We start from the raw sequence: 19,005 nt of genomic DNA on the forward strand, positions 1-19,005 counted from the left end.
CTCCTATAACACTCAAAAGCGCAGATTTCAACAATCGAAATACTTTCTATAGTTCATTTTAAAACAGCACTGCACATCATAATGGCAAATACACTTTTGATGTTAAAGGTCTAAAAAAATTATGTAGAACGTATGGTGGGCCGGATTGAAAATCTTGCCCAGGTCTGATCAACATCAACAATATGATTTTCTGAGTGGCCGGACAGTACATGTAAAAAATAAAAAACAATTTTTTGAATAAATTAAGATTCGTTACAAATAAGAATTGCGATGAATGTTTTGGCATCCCTACTGGTATCATATGTGCATACACTGTATCTGCTGATGCAGTTGAAGAAGGAAAAAGAATGATACAAAGAAGCCGATACATGATGACAGCATGCACTGAACATTTATCGATTTGTTTGTTAGGGTTTTGCCCCGCCCCCCAAGAATGGAGTGGAACAGAAGAGACCCGGCAGGCCGCTAAACATTACCTCATTGGTGCGACTGTCCTCTGCGGTACCCAATCAGATCGCAGTGACATGGGCGCCTGAAATTGGAAAGGTAACGAGGTCTCCCCGGCCAGTGATTGATGATCGCTAATAATCATCACCCCCTGCTGTTTGCAGACCTACTCCATGTCCGTCTACCTGGTGAGGCAGCTCACGTCCCCGCTGCTCCTGCAGAGGCTGAGGATGAAGGGCATCAGAAACCCGGACCACTCCAGAGCACTGAGTAAGAACATTCACACAAAGTCAAAGAAAAGAGGAGGTTGACAGAGCAGCGATTGATGGTCTTTCTTTGGGACTTCAGAGGAACTGCACTTCTTTGGACTTGCATGTGCCATTCACAGTCAGAACACTTTTAGTGCATTCTAAGTTGGAAATACCCCATTTTATGGACTATGCAAGCCACACCCACTCAATTTTTAAAGACAAAATATTTTCCATTTATAAGTCGCAGATATGTACGTTGTGAAATGAGTTATTTACACAGAAATATTCTGTAAATGTTTATTTACATACCTCCATTCTTTCCAAACAGCTGATCAAACAAAACAGAAGTCAAACTAGCTCTCCTATCAGTTAAGCACACTCTTCTGATACATGATGATGTGTGATACATGTGATACATGATGATGTGTGATACGTGATGATGTGTGATACATGTGTGATACATGATAATGTGTGATACATGATAATGTGTGATACATGATGATGTGTGATACATGATGATTTGTGATACATGATAATGTGTGATACATGATAATGTGTGATACACAATGATGTGTGATACATGATGCTGTGTGATACATGTGTGATACACGATGATGTGTGATACATGATGATGTGTGACACGTGTGATGCAAGTGTGATACATGATGATGTGTGATACATGATTGTGTGATACATGATAATGTGTGATACAAGATGATGTGTGATACATGATGCTGTGTGATACATGTGTGATACACGATGATGTGTGATACATGTGTGACACGTGTGATACAAGTGTGATACATGATGATGTGTGATACATGATGTGTGATACATGATAATGTGTGATACACGATGTGTGATGCATGTGTGATACATGATGATGTGTGATACATGTATGATACATGTGTGACACACGATGATGTGTGACACGTGTGATACATGATGATGTGTGATACATGTGATACATGATGATGTGTGATACATGATAATGTGTGATACATGATAATGCGTGATACAATATATTGTGTGATGATGTGTGATACATGATGATTTGTGATACATGATAATGTGTGTTACATGATAACGTGTGATACACGATGATGTGTGATACATGATGCTGTGTGATACATGTGTGATACACGATGATGTGTGACACGTGTGATACATGATGATGTGTGATACATGATTGTGTGATACATGATAATGTGTGATACACGATGATGTGTGATACATGATGCTGTGTGATACACGATGATGTGTGATACATGTGTGACACGTGTGATACAAGTGTGATACAAGTGTGATACATGATGATGTGTGATACATGATAATGTGTGATACACGATAATGTGTGATACACGATGATGTGTGATGCATGTGTGATACATGATGATGTGTGATACATGTATGATACATGTGTGACACACGATGATGTGTGACACGTGTGATACATGTGTGATACATGATGATGTGTGATACATGATGTGTGATACATGATGATGTGTGTGTTGCAGTTAAGGAGAAGCTGACTGCAGACCCAGACAGTGAGGTGGCAACAACAAGTCTGAGAGTGTCCCTCATGTGCCCGGTAATTACTTTGATGTACATTTTGCTGAAATGCAAGGAAAGAGCAGCTGTCACTCCAATGTTAGTTTCTACCAGTTGTCCTCCTTGTGAGTCTGCATGTTGTCTTTTCTGTCTTGGTCACATGTGACTTCTCTTCAGTTGGGGAAGATGCGACTGACGGTTCCATGCCGGGCAGTGACTTGCTCGCACCTTCAGTGCTTCGACGCTGCCCTCTACCTGCAGATGAATGAAAAGAAACCTACCTGGATCTGTCCTGTGTGTGACAAGAAGGCCGCATATGAGAGTCTCATCATTGACGGGTGAGTGGACCTGCCTGCCCTCCAGAAGCAACATCTACATGATTGTGATGCACCTTCATCAAACATCTTCATGATTGTGATGCACCTTCATCAAACATCTTCATGATTGTGATGCACCTTCAACAAACATCTTCATGATTGTGATGCACCTTCATATAACATCTTCATGTTTGTGATGCACCTTCATCAAACATCTTCATGATTGTGATGCACCTTCATCAAACATCTTCATGATTGTGATGCACCTTCATCAAACATCTTCATGATTGTGATGCACCTTCAACAAACATCTTCATGATTGTGATGCACCTTCATATAACATCTTCATGTTTGTGATGCACCTTCATCAAACATCTTCATGATTGTGATGCACCTTCATCAAACATCTTCATGATTGTGATGCACCTTCATCAAACATCTTCATGATTGTGATGCACCTTCATCAAACATCTTCATGATTGTGATGCACCTTCATCAAACATCTTCATGATTGTGATGCACCTTCATCAAACATCTTCATGATTGTGATGCACCTTCATCAAACATCTTCATGATTGTGATGCACCTTCATATAACATCTTCATGATTGTGATGCACCTTCATCAAACATCTTCATGATTGTGATGCACCTTCATCAAACATCTTCATGATTGTGATGCACCTTCATCAAACATCTTCATGATGATTGTGATGCACCTTCATCAAACATCTTCATGATTGTGATGCACCTTCATCAAACATCTTAGATTAGATTTATTGGTCCCCTTGGGGAAATTCATTGTCACTGTCGTACATTTAAACACTAGACATTACACATCACACACAAAAAAATAACAAAAAGACATCATACATGACTAACACACATTTACAGGCTTGTCAGACAGGCTGACGGGCCTGCTGTTAAGGGTGGCTATAGCTGCAGGGATCAGGCTTTTCCTGAGGCGGGCCCTCCGGAATTTGATTGTTCTGTACCTATCTTCATGATTGTGATGCACCTTCATCAAACATCTTCATGATTGTGATGCACCTTCATCAAACATCTTCATGATGATTGCGATGCACCTTTATGCCACAATTATATGAAAATAATACTTTATCCTACCTTCTTTTTTTGTTTCATCAAACCAATTACCGTATTGTCCGGACTAAAGAGCGGACCGGTATATAAGCCACACCCACTACATTTTAGAAGAAGAAAAAAAATCCATGGATTAGCCGCACCGGACTATAAATCACAGATCCATACATTGTGAAATAAGTTTACGCATTAATATTCTGTAAATGTTTATTAACATTAATTGTTTCCAAACGGTGTCTGTAACACGGCAGTAAAACGGCTGATCAAACAAAAGAGAAGTCATGGTCATGGACCCACCAGCTGCGCAAGCTAGCTCTCCAATCAGCTCAACAGACGCAATAACTCCACGGTGACGTTTTGGTGATTTTACAGTGGAATTTGTGAAAGTGAAACAATACAAAAAGAATGCCGTTCTAAGTTAATAATACTAACACAGACACTCGTAAACCGGTTATTATATTAGCTCATGCTAATGACGCTAACTTCATTACATTACGATAGCATGTGCAAAAACACTCCTGCAGACATCACACAAATGTTTCAAGTCCATACGAGTAGAAACGTTATGGGCGACAAGAAGACTCAACGGCACTTCGACTTCCGGTTAAAAGCACTAAATGGAAGGACATTGCGGCACCTGCCGTTAGCGAAATCGTTCAAAAGATGGCGGCATTACATAAACAATATTTGCTTGTTTTTTTTGTTTGTTTGTTTTTTTAACTACCGGTATTTGAATTATGGCCGGCAGCGGAAACAAATCCGTAAATTAGCCGTCTTTAGAAGAAGGTAAGTAGCGGCTTATGGTCTGAGATTCATGGTAGGAATGTTGCAATGGTGCCCTCTTATTTGTCGGAGTTTAGAGGCGAATATTGCAGCCAGCACAGGGCGAGGAGGCCGGCAGATAGCTTAGAAAGTACGACCGTCAATCTGTGATGTCACAAATGGCCCCCTGTAAAAAAAAAAAAAAAAAAAACATCATTCAGATGCTTTCAAGCATATAATTTGATGCATTGGTGGCTTTTAACTCCATTATTCAACATTCAGGTGACAAAAGAGCAAACGCCTAAGTTGTTTTGAAGTAATAAAGTGGGGGTTGTGTTTGTGTAGTTTATTCCTGGAGATCCTGAATGACTGTTCTGATGTGGATGAAATCAAGTTCCAAGAAGACGGTACCTGGTGTCCCATGAGGCCGAAGAAGGAGGCGGTGAAAGTCTCCTCTCAGTCACTTGCCAAAGTGGAATGTGAGTACATGATTTCATTGCCCTCTTCCTTGATTTGACAAGGTCAAAACTCATTGAGATGAAACTCTTTTACAAGAGGGCAGCAAAAACAGGTTTCATAATACCTAGAACAACCTAAAACCGGAGCGGTTAAAAAGGTAAACAATTCAAACAATTACAATGCCCAATAGCTTCTACATCTTTTTACATGGCCTGAAATTCTCCCAAAGGGATGAGTTCAGGTAACCGCAGATCCTTTTGTATTTCATTCCATGAACATGGAGCAGCAAATGAAGGCTTTTTTTCCCAGACTTGTGTTGGTTCCTAGAGCCAACACACCAACACAGCAATCCTGTGACCACAAACTGTAGGAACTGGAGTTTCTACACATTATAGGGGGGAACCAACAAAACAACACAATTATACACCTATTTAATAATACCACCTTAACATTTGACAACCAAACAATTATACACCTATTTAATATACCACCTTAACATTTGACAACCAAACTATTATACACCTATTTAATAATACCACCTTAACATTTGACAACAAAACAATAATACACTTATTTAATAATACCACCTTAACATTTGACAACAAAACAATAATACACTTATTTAATAATACCACCTTAACATTTGACAACAAAACAATAATACACTTATTTAATAATACCACCTTAACATTTGACAACAAAGCATGCCTTTGGAATTAGATAAATAAAAATCTGCAATATTTTGAAGCTGAGATATTTGAAGCGTGATGTGATACGGTGTGGTACCGTGTGATAATGTACTTCATTCAATATCATCCACTTCTTCTTTTCAGCACTGTCCTTCACACTCACTTAATTATTTCCCATGCATGGAAAACAAAGTTATGTCGGTCTCTAACCATAAGTGATGCTTGCAATAAACTAATGTTAGCGATAAGCTAATGCTTGCAATAAACTAATGTTGGCGATAAGCTAATGCTTGCAATAAGCCGATGCTAGCAATAAGCCGATGCTAGCAACAAGCCAATGCTAGCAAAAAGCCAATGCTAGCAATAAGTTAATGCTCTCAATAAGTTAATGCTCGCAATAAGCCAATGCTAGCAACAAGCCAATGCTAACAACAAGCCAATGCTAGCAAAAAAACGATGCTAACAAGAAGCCGATGCTAGCAAGAAGCCGATACTAGCAACAAGCCAGAGCTAGCAGCAAGCCAATGCTAGCAACAATGCAATGCTAGCAACACGTCAATGCTAGCAACAAGTTAATGCTCGCAATAAGTTAATGCTCGCAATAAGCTGATGCTAGCAATAAGCTGATGCTAGCAACAAGCCGATGCTAGCAACAAGTTAATGCTCGCAATAAGTTAATGCTCGCAATAAGTTAATGCTCGTAATAAGCCAATGCTAGCAACAAGCCAATGCTAGCAACAAGCCAATGCTAGCAACAAGCCGATGCTAACAAGAAGCCGATGCTAGCAAGAAGCCGATACTAGCAACAAGCCAGAGCTAGCAGCAAGCCAATGCTAGCAACAAGCCGATGCTAGCAACAAGCCGATGCTAGCAACAAGCCGATGCTAGCAACAAGCCGATGCTAACAAGAAGCCGATGCTAACAAGAAGCCGATGCTAGCAAGAAGCCGATACTAGCAAGAAGCCAGAGCTAGCAGCAAGCCAATGCTAGCAACAATGCAATGCTAGCAACAATGCAATGCTAACAACACGTCAATGCTAGCAACACGTCAATGCTAGCAACAAGTTAATGCTCGCAATAAGCTGATGCTCGCAAAATAAGCTGATGCTAGCAATAAGCTGATGCTCGCAATAAGCTGATGCTAGCAATAAGCTGATGCTCGCAATAAGCTGATGCTAGCAATAAGCTGATGCTCGCAACAAGCCGATGCTCGCAACAAGCCGATGCTAGCAACAGGCCGATGCTAGCAACAGGCCGATGCTAGCAACAGGCCGATGCTAGCAACAGGCCGATGCTAGCAACAGGCCGATGCTAGCAACAGGCCGATGCTAGCAACAAGCCAATGCTAGCAAAAAAACAATGCTAGCAAGAAGCCAATGGTAGCAAGAAGCCGATGGTAGCAAGAAGCTAAAGTTCTTAAGCAAGACTAAATGTTTTGGTGGATTTTATGGGTTTACTGTGACATGAAGTTATTGTTTATATCTCTAGTAGACATGTTTATATCTCCAGTTGACATCAACAATAGCAACAATAAGATGTGTGGCACACCAAGCACTTGTTGGATGAGCATGATGGTGTTGGTTATGTCTTCAGCTCCTTGTCGCCAGTCTTTGCCGCCCCCACACGGTGCTGAGTCCGTTCCCAGCAAGAAGGCCGATGTCATCGATCTGACTCTGGATAGCTCCTCCTCCTCCTCGGACGACGACGACGACGACGACGATGAGGAGGAAGAGGAGGAGGAGAAAAGCTTAGATCCTCCTTTGAAGAAACGCTGTGTGTACATCTCTAAACACGAGGACATGCATACCAAGGGGTGAGTGAGGAGTAGACCATGATGTTTGTAGTTAGTGATGTTGTCCTCTCTCACCAGAGTGCTGACGTACCAACCTTCCACCATGCGTCTTCACAACCTGGACACCTCCTACCTGCCCCCCACTCTGGCTGACTATGCAGTCCCCTTCCACCCATCCACCATGGCCACCATACCCACTGACATGCAGAGTCAGTCATCACACTCCAACTACTCCTTTTTTCTCCCTTATACTGATCATCATCTCACACTTCTCTCTTCTAGGTCTGGATTTATTTTCTCTACTTCAAGCTGATCCCCAGGTGAGTCTTGGTCACATGACTCACCCTGTACAGGTGAGTCTTGGTCACATGACACATCTTGTACGGGTGAGTCTTGGTCACATGACTCACCCTGTACGGGTGAGTCTTGGTCACATGACACACCTTGTACGGGTGAGTCTTGGTCACATCACACATCTTGTACGGGTGAGTCTTGGTCACATCACACATCTTGTACGGGTGAGTCTTGGTCACATGACACATCTTGTACAGTTGAGTCTTGGTCACATGACACATCTTATACGAGTGAGTCTTGGTCACATGACACATCTTGTACGGGTGAGTCTTGATCACGTGACTCGCCCTGTACGGGTGAGTTTTGGTCACATGACACATCTTGTACAGGTGAGTCTTGGTCACATGACACATCTTGTACGGGTGAGTCTTGGTCACATCACACATCTTGTACGGGTGAGTCTTGGTCACATGACACATCTTGTACAGGTGAGTCTTGGTCACATGACACATCTTATACGAGTGAGTCTTGGTCACATGACACATCTTGTACGGGTGAGTCTTGATCACGTGACTCGCCCTGTACGGGTGAGTTTTGGTCACATGACACATCTTGTACGGGTGAGTCTTGGTCACATGACACATCTTGTACGGGTGAGTCTTGGTCACATGACACGCCCTTACGGGTGACTTTTGGTCACATGACTCTCCCTGTACGAGTGACTCTTGGTCACATGACTCGCCCTGTACGGGTGAGTCTTGGTCACATAACACATCCTTGACTGGTGAGTCTTGGTCACATGACACATCCTGTACAGGTGAGTCTTGGTCACATGACACACCCTGTACAGGTGAGTCTTGGTCACATGACACATCTTGTACGGGTGAGTCTTGGTCACGTGACTCGCCCTGTACGGGTGAGTCTTGGTCACGTGACTCGCCCTGTACGGGTGAGTCTTGGTCACATGACACACCCTGTACGGGTGACTCTTGGTCACATGACTCGCCCTGTACGGGTGACTCTTGGTCACATGACTCGCCCTGTACGGGTGACTCTTGGTCACATGACACGCCCTTACGGGTGACTTTTGATCACATGACTCGCCCTGTACGGGTGCCTTTTGATCACATGACTCGCCCTGTACGGGTGACTCTTGGTCACATGACACGCCCTGGACGGGTGACTCTTGGTCACGTGACACATCCTGTACAGGTGAGTCTTGGTCACATGACACACCCTGTACAGGTGAGTCTTGGTCCCATGACACATCTTGTTCGGGTGAGTCTTGGTCACGTGACTCGCCCTGTACGGGTGAGTCTTGGTCACATGACACATCTTGTACGGGTGAGTCTTGGTCACGTGACTCGCCCTGTACGGGTGAGTCTTGGTCACGTGACTCGCCCTGTACGGGTGAGTCTTGGTCACATGACACACCCTGTACGGGTGACTCTTGGTCACATGACTCGCCCTGTACGGGTGACTCTTGGTCACATGACTCGCCCTGTACGGGTGACTCTTGGTCACATGACACGCCCTTACGGGTGACTTTTGATCACATGACTCGCCCTGTACGGGTGCCTTTTGATCACATGACTCGCCCTGTACGGGTGACTCTTGGTCACATGACACGCCCTGGACGGGTGACTCTTGGTCACGTGACACATCCTGTACAGGTGAGTCTTGGTCACATGACACACCCTGTACAGGTGAGTCTTGGTCCCATGACACATCTTGTTCGGGTGAGTCTTGGTCACGTGACTCGCCCTGTACGGGTGAGTCTTGGTCACATGACACACCCTGTACGGGTGACTCTTGGTCACATGACTCGCCCTGTACGGGTGACTCTTGGTCACACGACACGCCCTTACGGGTGACTTATGGTCACATGACTCGCCCTGTACGGGTGACTTTTGATCACATGACTCGCCCTATACGGGTGACTCTTGGTCACATGACACGCCCTGGACGGGTTACTCTTGGTCACATGACTCGCCCTGTGCGGGTGACTCTTGGTCACATGACACGCCCTGTACGGGTGAGTCTTGGTCACATGACTCGCCCAGTACGGGTGAGTCTTGGTCACATGACTCGCCCTGTACGGGTGAGTCTTGGTCACATGACATACCCTGTACAGGTGAGTCTTGGTCACATGACACACCCTGTACAGGTGAGTCTTGGTCACATGACACATCTTGTACAGGCGAGTCTTGTTCACGTGACTCGCCCTGTACGGGTGAGTCTTGGTCACATGACACACCCTGTACGGGTGACTCTTGGTCACATGACTCGCCCTGTACGGGTGACTCTTGGTCACATGACACGCCCTTACGGGTGACTCTTGGTCACATGACACGCCCTGTACAGGTGACTCTTGGTCACATGACACGCCCTGTACGGGTGAGTCTTGGTCACATGACTCGCCCTGTACGGGTGAGTCTTGGTCACATGACTCGCCCTGTACGGGTGACTCTTGGTCATATGACTCGCTCTGGACGGGAGACTTTTGGTCACATGACACGCCCTGTACGGGTGACTTTTGGTCACATGACTCGCCTTGTACGGGTGACTCTTGGTCACATGACACGCCCTGTACGGGTGAGTCTTGGTCACATGACTCGCCCTGTACGGGTGAGTCTTGGTCACATGACTCGCCCTGTACGGGTGACTCTTGGTCACATGACACGCCCTGTACAGGTGACTCTTGGTCACATGACACGCCCTGTACGGGTGAGTCTTGGTCACATGACTCGCCCTGTACGGGTGAGTCTTGGTCACATGACTCGCCCTGTACGGGTGAGTCTTGGTCGCATGACGCACCCTGTACAGGTCACATGACACATCCTTGACTGGTGAGTCTTGGTCACTTGACACACCTTGTACAGGCGAGTCTTGGTCACATGACACACCCTGTACAGGCGAGTCTTGGTCACATGACCTCATCCTGTACAGGCGAGTCTTGGTCACATGACACATCCTGTACAGGCGAGTCTTGGTCACATGACACATCCTGTACCAGACCTTCTCATCTCTTGACATCGTACTCATTATTCATGTTTAAGGTTGAACTTAACAAATTGGAATGACAGTGATGAATATATTATGAATACTATTAATAATAATATAAATAAATGTGTTGTTAGCATTACAGACCACAGATTAGAATGACAGTGATGAATATATTATGAATACTATTAATAATAATATGAATAAATGTGTTGTTAGCATTACAGGCCACAGATGTTTCTAGAAAACCTGAGCAGCAGTTTGCAGAGCGTGTCTTCTCCCAGCACCAGCGCCGCTCTGGTGGCCTCCAGCAGTCGTTACGACGCCAGCGCTCGCACCCCCGCCTCCATTCATGACTCCTCCCATGACTCCTCCCACGTTGTCACGGTGACACAAAGTGCTGACAACAGCATATCTGACATTATTTCACTAGACTGACTTTTTACTCAAACGTTCTTTTCTGGGGACTCTTTTTGAAACCAAACTTTTTCTAAAGCTTTTTTTTTTTTTTTTCCATCATCTTATCGGAGCAACAGTGAGAAGATATATTTTTTAATCTTTGATGCCATCATTTACTAAAGACACACGTAGAGTAGTCCGTGTACAGCTTCAATCACTAAATCATGTCTGAACCACCTCTCTTGCAGCACTGCCTCAGTTCTCTTGAGCACACGCTGTGCAAAATTAGCATTTGTTGAAGGCGCAGGAAGTACAACCCCAACAAAATAATAGCGTAAAGTTTGGATGACGGAAGTTAATAGAACTTCCTATAAATTATAATGAAAATAATTGTAATAACTTCCTATCAATTTTAATGAGAATAATTAAAACTTCCTGTCAATTCTAATGAGAATTATTATAACTTTCTATCAATTTGAATGAGAATAAAAATAACTTCCTATCAATTTTAATGGGAATAAAAATAACTTCCTATCAATTTTAATGAGAATAATTAAAACTTCCTGTCAATTTTAATGAGAATAATTAAAACTTCCTGTCAATTTTAATGAGAATAAAAATAACTTCCTGTCAATTTTAATAAATAGACTAAATATAGCAATATAAAATATAACATATATACGAATATATAACTTCCTGTCAATCTTAATGAGAATAAAAATAACTTCCTGTCAATTTTAATGAGAATAAAAATAACTTCCTGTCAATTTTAATGAGAATAAAAATAACTTCCTATCATTTTTAATGGGAGTAGTTTTAATAACTTGACAGTAGTTCTGATTCATGTCGAGTTGGTTTTAATGAGTTCATAATGAATCATATCAGACATGATCTTACAAGTCATGTGTATCACATCCACATTTCTGGAAATAAAATCATATTTTGATGACAAATGTTTTCAGTGTACAGTTAAAAAAATAAAAAGGTAAACTCACCGTCCCAATATTTTTGGACAAACTCAAATATTTGCTAAATAGTGCTAAAAGTTATTTTGAATGTTGTATTGCAACATTTGTACTACTGCCAAGTGTACTTTGAACAAATACTGTACAAGGGATTTTGATACATTATTATGTCAACTTGTTCTTCCTGGTCTCAGCATAAAACAGTCAATCCTTGCTCTCGGCCATATTCCTTATGAATGATGATGGATTGTATTGATGAATACTCACGTCTGCATGCATAAATGCATCTACCGTTTGATTTTCTCCACATAGAAAATAGCTTTTATATGTCATGCTTACGTGTTTGACATCCTCCATTATGAATGTACCTCCTCTGAAATAGGAGTATAATAACACACTTTAGGGACGGCAATAATCCTTCATTTTATGTACATAATGAAAGTCCTAAATGACTTACAATGTCCTCGTGAAATTTCAAATGCCAATGTAGATTATTCCTGCAGGAGTCTGAGCTTTTCTTCCGGTCACTCACACACTTGGACACAGCTGTAAAAGTGATAATGAAATATTGCACTGTAGTTGTAAACACAATTATTTTGTCATGAAAAATATTGTTCTTATATTTGGGTCAACAATATAATAGTTATGATTTTTTTTTTTTTTGTATTAGTACTGGAAATTGTCCTACATTCATATCTGCTGCAAACACTAACTTCTCTTTCAAAATAAAAGCTGTAATATATTCATGCTTTTTAATGTATGTTATAGAAGATATTGCAGTAATTTAAGGTGGACATTTTGGGTACAGTGATACAACTAAATATACTTTTAGTCTTTAATGCTTTTTTAAATGAAGCAAAAACCATGAGCATATGCATATTTTGAAATAAACATTTTACTTTTAGTGTCAATTATTCAGACTTTTTTCCCGATTGTATTACTTATTTTCTCACACGTCATTCAATTTCAGTAAAAACACAAATGTATACATATAAAAGCAGTACAATCCAATAATAAATAGGACATACAGTCGTGGTCAAAAGTTTACATACACTTGTAAAGAACATAATGTCATGGCTGTCTTGAGTTTCCAATAGTTTTTATTTTTTTGTGATGGAGTGATTTGAGTTCACATACATGTTGGTCACAAAAAACATTCGTGAAGTTTTTTTTTTTAATGAATTTATTATGGGTCTACTGAAAATTTGAGCGAATTTGCTGGGTCAAAAGTATACATACAGCACTGTTAATATTTGTTTACATGTCCCTTGGCAAGTTTCACTGCAATAAGGCGCTTTTGGTAGCCATCCACAAGCTTCTGCTTGAATTTTTGACCACTCCTCTTGACAAAATTGGTGCAGTTCAGCTAAATTTGTTGGTTTTCTGACATGGACTTGTTTCTTCAGCATTGTCCACACGTGGGAATGCCATTCTTAAACCTTAATTCTAGCCTGATTTAGCCATTCCTTTACCACTTTTTGACGTGTGTTTGGGGTCATTTTCCTGTTGGAACACCCAACTGCGCTCAAGACCCAACCTCCGGGCTGATGACTTTACGTTGTCCTGAAGAATTTGGAGGTAATCCTCCTTTTTCATTGTCCCATTTACTCTCTGTAAAGCACCAGTTTCATTGGCAGCAAAACAGGCCCAGAGCATAATACTACCACCACCATGCTTGATGGTTGGCATGGTGTTCCTGGGATTAAAGGCCTCACCTTTTACTCCAAACATATTGCTGGGTATTGTGGCCCAAACATCTCCATTTTTGTTTCATCTGACCACAGAACTTTCCTCCAGAAGGTCTTCTCTTTGTCCATGTGATGTCAGATGAAACAAAAATGGAGCTGTTTGGCCACAATACCCAGCAATATGTTTGGAGGAGAAAAGGTGAGGCCGTCAAGAGATGCCTGGCCATCCCCTCTGATTGGTCAAAAAAAACACGTGACCACAGAGCGTCATGTTTAGGACCCACCCTGAAAGTCCGTACTCGCTCTAAGTGTGTTAGGCTGCCCTCTAGCGGCAGCAAACAGCAGTGTGGTGTTACTGCGACGTACAAATACATGGAAATAAACATAAATATATGTGGCAAAAATATTTGTACTTGTTAATTTCAGTATTCTTTGTTTGTTTTTCATCGTCATCTTCGTGGCGTGGATTTTTTTCCCCTCCACGGCAGCACTCTTTCACATTTTTATTCATATTTTCATATTTTTATACTTGTAGTCATAGTTGTAGTTGTACTCGTACTTGTACTCGCTGTCATACTTGTCTGTGTACTCTAACTTGTACTTGTATTCTTCATTCCGCGTCCGTGACGTTTGTCGCGCGTGACTCACTTTCCTTCGCTTTTCTTCACTTTCTTTGCTCTCCGCGTTAAAAAAAACAAACTTGCAAAGTACTTGAAGTACTGCAAGGAGTGAAGGATTGACTGCAGCCATGAAGTTGGCGTTTTTGACCCTGCAAGGTAAGTACTCCCAAATACTACTATGAGTACTGCAGTACTCGCGCTGAAATATGAGGATTTTCTTGTGTATTTGCAGTATTTCTGCTGAGAGAAATGTTGCCGACGCAGCAGGAAGTACTACCTGGATCTTGTACTTTTGACAGGAGTACCTGCGGATATACTTCACAACCTCCGCATGACAACTGGAACATCAATCAACAAGGTGGAGTACTGCGCAAAATACTTCCTCCGGGGTTTTTTTTTTTTGTGCCATCAGAGGCACAGAAGAAGTCAAATAATATCATCAAAATACTTGTAGTCATACTAGTATGTCATCAAATACTTGTAAATACTAATAATTAGTCGTACTAGTATGTCATCAAATACTTGTAAATACTGCTAATAATTAGTCGTATTATGTCATCAAATACTTTTAAATACTACTAATAATTAGTCATACTAGTATGTCATCAAATACTTTTAAATACTACTAATAGTTAGTCGTACTAGTATGTCATCATATACTTTTAAATACTACTAATATTTAGTCATACTAGTATGTCATATACTTTTGAATACTACTAATATTTAGTTGTACTAGTATGTCATCAAATACATTGATTACTACTAATAATTAGTCATACTATTATGTCATCATATACTTTTAAATACTACTAATATTTAGTTGTACTAGTATGTCATCAAATACATTGATTACTACTAATAATTAGTCATACTATTATGTCATCAAATACTTTTAAATACTGCTAATAATTAGTCATACTAGTATGTCATTAAATACTTTTAAATACTCCTAATAATTAGTCATACTATTATGTCATCAAATACTTTTAAATATTACTAATAGTTATACTAGTATGTCATCAAATACTTGTAAATACTACTAATTAGTCATACTAGTATGTCATCAAATACTTGTAAATACTGCTAATAATAAGTCGTATTATGTCATCAAATACTTTTAAATACTGCTAATAATTAGTCATGCTAGTATGTCATCAAATACTTGTAAATACTACTAATTAGTCATACTAGTATGTCATCAAATACTTGTAAATACTGCTAATAATAAGTCGTATTATGTCATCAAATAATTTTAAATACTGCTACTAATTAGTCATACTAGTATGTCATCAAATACTTGTAAATACTACTAATAATTAGTCATGCTAGTATGTCATCAAATACTTGTAAATACTACTAATAGTCATACTAGTATGTCATTAAATACTTTTAAATACTGCTAATAATTAGTCGTATTATGTCATCAAATACTTTTATATACTGCTGACAATTAGTCATACTATGTCATCAAATACTTTTAAATACTACTAATAATTAAACATACTAGTATGTCATTAAATACTTGTAAATACTACTAATAATTAGTCATACTACTATGTCATCAAATACTTGTAAACACTACTAATAGTCATACTAGTATGTCATTAAATACTTGTAAATACTGCTAATAATAAGTCGTATTATGTCATCAAATACTTTTAAATACTGCTAATAATTAGTCATGCTAGTATGTCATCAAATACTTGTAAATACTACTAATTAGTCATACTAGTATGTCATCAAATACTTGTAAATACTGCTAATAATAAGTCGTATTATGTCATCAAATACTTTTAAATACTGCTACTAATTAGTCATACTAGTATGTCATCAAATACTTGTAAATACTACTAATAATTAGTCATGCTAGTATGTCATCAAATACTTGTAAATACTACTAATAGTCATACTAGTATGTCATTAAATACTTTTAAATACTGCTAATAATTAGTCGTATTATGTCATCAAATACTTTTAAATACTGCTAACAATTAGTCATACTATGTCATCAAATACTTTTAAATACTACTAATAATTAAACATACTAGTATACTTGTAAATACTAATAATAATTAGTCATACTACTATGTCATCAAATACTTGTAAACACTACTAATAGTCATACTAGTATGTCATTAAATACTTTTAAATACTGCTAATAGTTAGTCATACTAGTATGTCATCAAATACTTTTAAATACTACTAATAATTAGTTATACTAGTATGTCATGAATACCTTTAAATACTACTACTAATTAGTCATACTAGTATATCATCAAATACTTGCAAATACTACTAATTAGTCACACTAGTATGTCATTAAATACTTGTAAATACTGCTAATAATTAGTCGTATTATGTCATCAAATACTTTTAAATACTGCTAATATTTAGTCATACTATTATGTCGTGAAATATTTTTAAATACTACCAATAATTAGTCATACTAGTATGTCCTAGTGGTTAGAGTGTCCGCCCTGAGATCGGTAGGTTGTGAGTGCAAACCCTGGCCGAGTCATACCAAAGACTATAAAAATGGGAGCCATTACCTCCCTGCTTGGCACTCTGCATCAAGGGTTAGAATTGGGGGTTAAATCACCAAAATGATTCCTGGGCGCGGCCACCGCTGCTGCCCACTGCTCCCTCACCTCCCAGGGGGCGAACAAGGAGATGGGTCAAATGCAGAGGACAAATTTCACCACACCTGGTGACAATCATTAGTACTTTAACTTTTACTTAACTTACTAATAATCAGTCATACTAGTATGTCATCATATACTTGTAAATACTAATAATAATTAGTCATACTAGTTTGTCATCAAATACTTGTAAATACTACTAATAGTTAGTCGTACTAGTATGTCATCAAATACTTGTAAATACTGCTAATAATTAGTCATACTATTAGTTCATAGTAAGTAATGTCATCAAAATACATTCAAATACTAAATACTACAAATAAGTAATTTGTGTTTATAGTGAAATATTCTTAACACTTGTAATGTGTTAAATGTAAATTGAATTGAAGAAGGTAGATTGTAAGTCTAACATGTGACTGACATATGTGAAACATGTGTCTGACGTGTGTGTGTGTGTGACATGTAACTGACAAGTGACTGACATGTGTGCGACATGTGACTGATGTGTCTGACATGTGTGTGACATGGGACTGACATGTTTGTGACATGTCTGTCTGACATGTGACTATGTGACTGACATGTGTGCGACATGTGACTGACATGTGTGCGACATGTGACTGACATGTGTGCGACATGTGACTGACATGTGTGCGACATGTGACTGACATGTGTGCGACATGTGACTGACATGTGTGCGACATATGTCTGACATGTGTGCGACATGTGACTGACATGTGTGCGACATGTTTGTGACATGTGTGCGACATATGTCTGACATGTGTGCGACATGTGACTGACATGTGTGCGACATGTTTGTGACATGTGTGCGACATGTCTGACATGTGTGCGACATGTGACTGACATGTGTGCGACATGTGTCTGACGTGTGTGCGACATGTGTCTGACGTGTGTGCGACATGTGACTGACATGTGTGCGACATGTGACTGACGTGTGTGCGACATGTGACTGGCGTGTGTGCGACATGTGACTGGCGTGTGTGCGACATGTGACTGACAAGCGTGCTACATGTTACTGACATGTGACTGACATGTGTGCGACATGTGACTGACATGTGTGCGACAAGTGATTGACATATGTGCGAAATGTGACTGACATGCGTGCGACGTGTGCGACATGTGTCTGACATGTGTCTGACATGTGTCTGACATGTGACTGACATGTGTGCGACATGTGTCTGACATGTGTGCGACGTGACTGACATGTGTGCGACATGACATGTGTGCGACATGTGTTTGACATGTGTACGACATGACATGTGTTTGACATGTGTGCGACATGTGACTGACGTGTGCGACATGTGACTGACATTTGTGCGACATGTATCTGACGTGTGTGCGACATGTGACTGACATACGTCTGACATGTGTCTGACATGTGACTGACATGTGTGTAACATATGACTGCCATGTGTGCGACATGTGACTGACATGTGTGCGACAAGTGACTGACATATGTGCGAAATGTGACTGACATGTGTCCGACATGTGACTGACATGTGTGTGACATGTGACTGACATGTGTGCGACATGTGACTGACATGTGTTTGACATGTTTCTGACATGTGGTGCGACATGTGTGCTACATGTGTCTGACATGTGTCTGACATGTGACTGACATGTGACTGACATGTGTGCGACAAGTGACTGACATATGTGTGACATGTGACTGACATGCGTGCGACATATGTGCGACATATGACTGACATGTGTCTGACATGTGTGCGACATGTGTGCGACATGTGACTGACATGTGTGCGACATGTGACTGAAAGTTGTCCGACATGTGTGCAACATGTTTCTGACATGTGATTGACATGTGTGTGACATGTTTCTGACATGTGGTGTGACATGTGTGCTACACGTGTCTGACATGTGTCTGACATGTGACTGACATGTGACTGACATGTGACTGACATGTGTGCGACATGTGACTGACATGTGTGACATGTGACTGACATGCGTGTGACATGTGACTGACATGTGTGTGACATGTGACTGACACATGTGAC

At 40.5% G+C, this 19,005-nt stretch overlaps 2 protein-coding genes across 4 annotated transcripts in view; both read left to right on the forward strand.

The window, feature by feature from the left end:
* pias2 (protein inhibitor of activated STAT, 2) overlaps positions 1-11,175 on the forward strand; it is a 28,950-nt gene extending 17,775 nt beyond the window's left edge. For 2 of the 3 annotated variants that reach the window (XM_061980473.1, XM_061980472.1), the window contains 9 exons: positions 412-546; positions 612-717; positions 2,216-2,289; positions 2,427-2,587; positions 4,773-4,906; positions 7,169-7,388; positions 7,446-7,576; positions 7,650-7,720; positions 10,884-11,175. In XM_061980473.1, coding sequence (XP_061836457.1) covers positions 412-546; positions 612-717; positions 2,216-2,289; positions 2,427-2,587; positions 4,773-4,906; positions 7,169-7,388; positions 7,446-7,576; positions 7,650-7,720; positions 10,884-11,102 — 1,251 coding nt within the window. In that variant the 3' untranslated portion in view covers positions 11,103-11,175. The remainder of the gene's footprint in view (positions 1-411; positions 547-611; positions 718-2,215; positions 2,290-2,426; positions 2,588-4,772; positions 4,907-7,168; positions 7,389-7,445; positions 7,577-7,649; positions 7,721-10,883) is intronic. The other variant, XM_061980474.1, reaches the window with a different exon arrangement.
* A 3,066-nt stretch (positions 11,176-14,241) lies between these two features.
* mamdc2a (MAM domain containing 2a) overlaps positions 14,242-19,005 on the forward strand; it is a 52,924-nt gene continuing 48,160 nt past the window's right edge. The window contains exons 1-2 of the mRNA XM_061981032.1: positions 14,242-14,492; positions 14,569-14,694. Coding sequence (XP_061837016.1) covers positions 14,465-14,492; positions 14,569-14,694 — 154 coding nt within the window. The 5' untranslated portion in view covers positions 14,242-14,464. The remainder of the gene's footprint in view (positions 14,493-14,568; positions 14,695-19,005) is intronic.

Source organism: Nerophis lumbriciformis, linkage group LG20 (assembly GCF_033978685.3).
Source record: "Nerophis lumbriciformis linkage group LG20, RoL_Nlum_v2.1, whole genome shotgun sequence".
NCBI lineage: Eukaryota > Metazoa > Chordata > Actinopteri > Syngnathiformes > Syngnathidae > Nerophis > Nerophis lumbriciformis.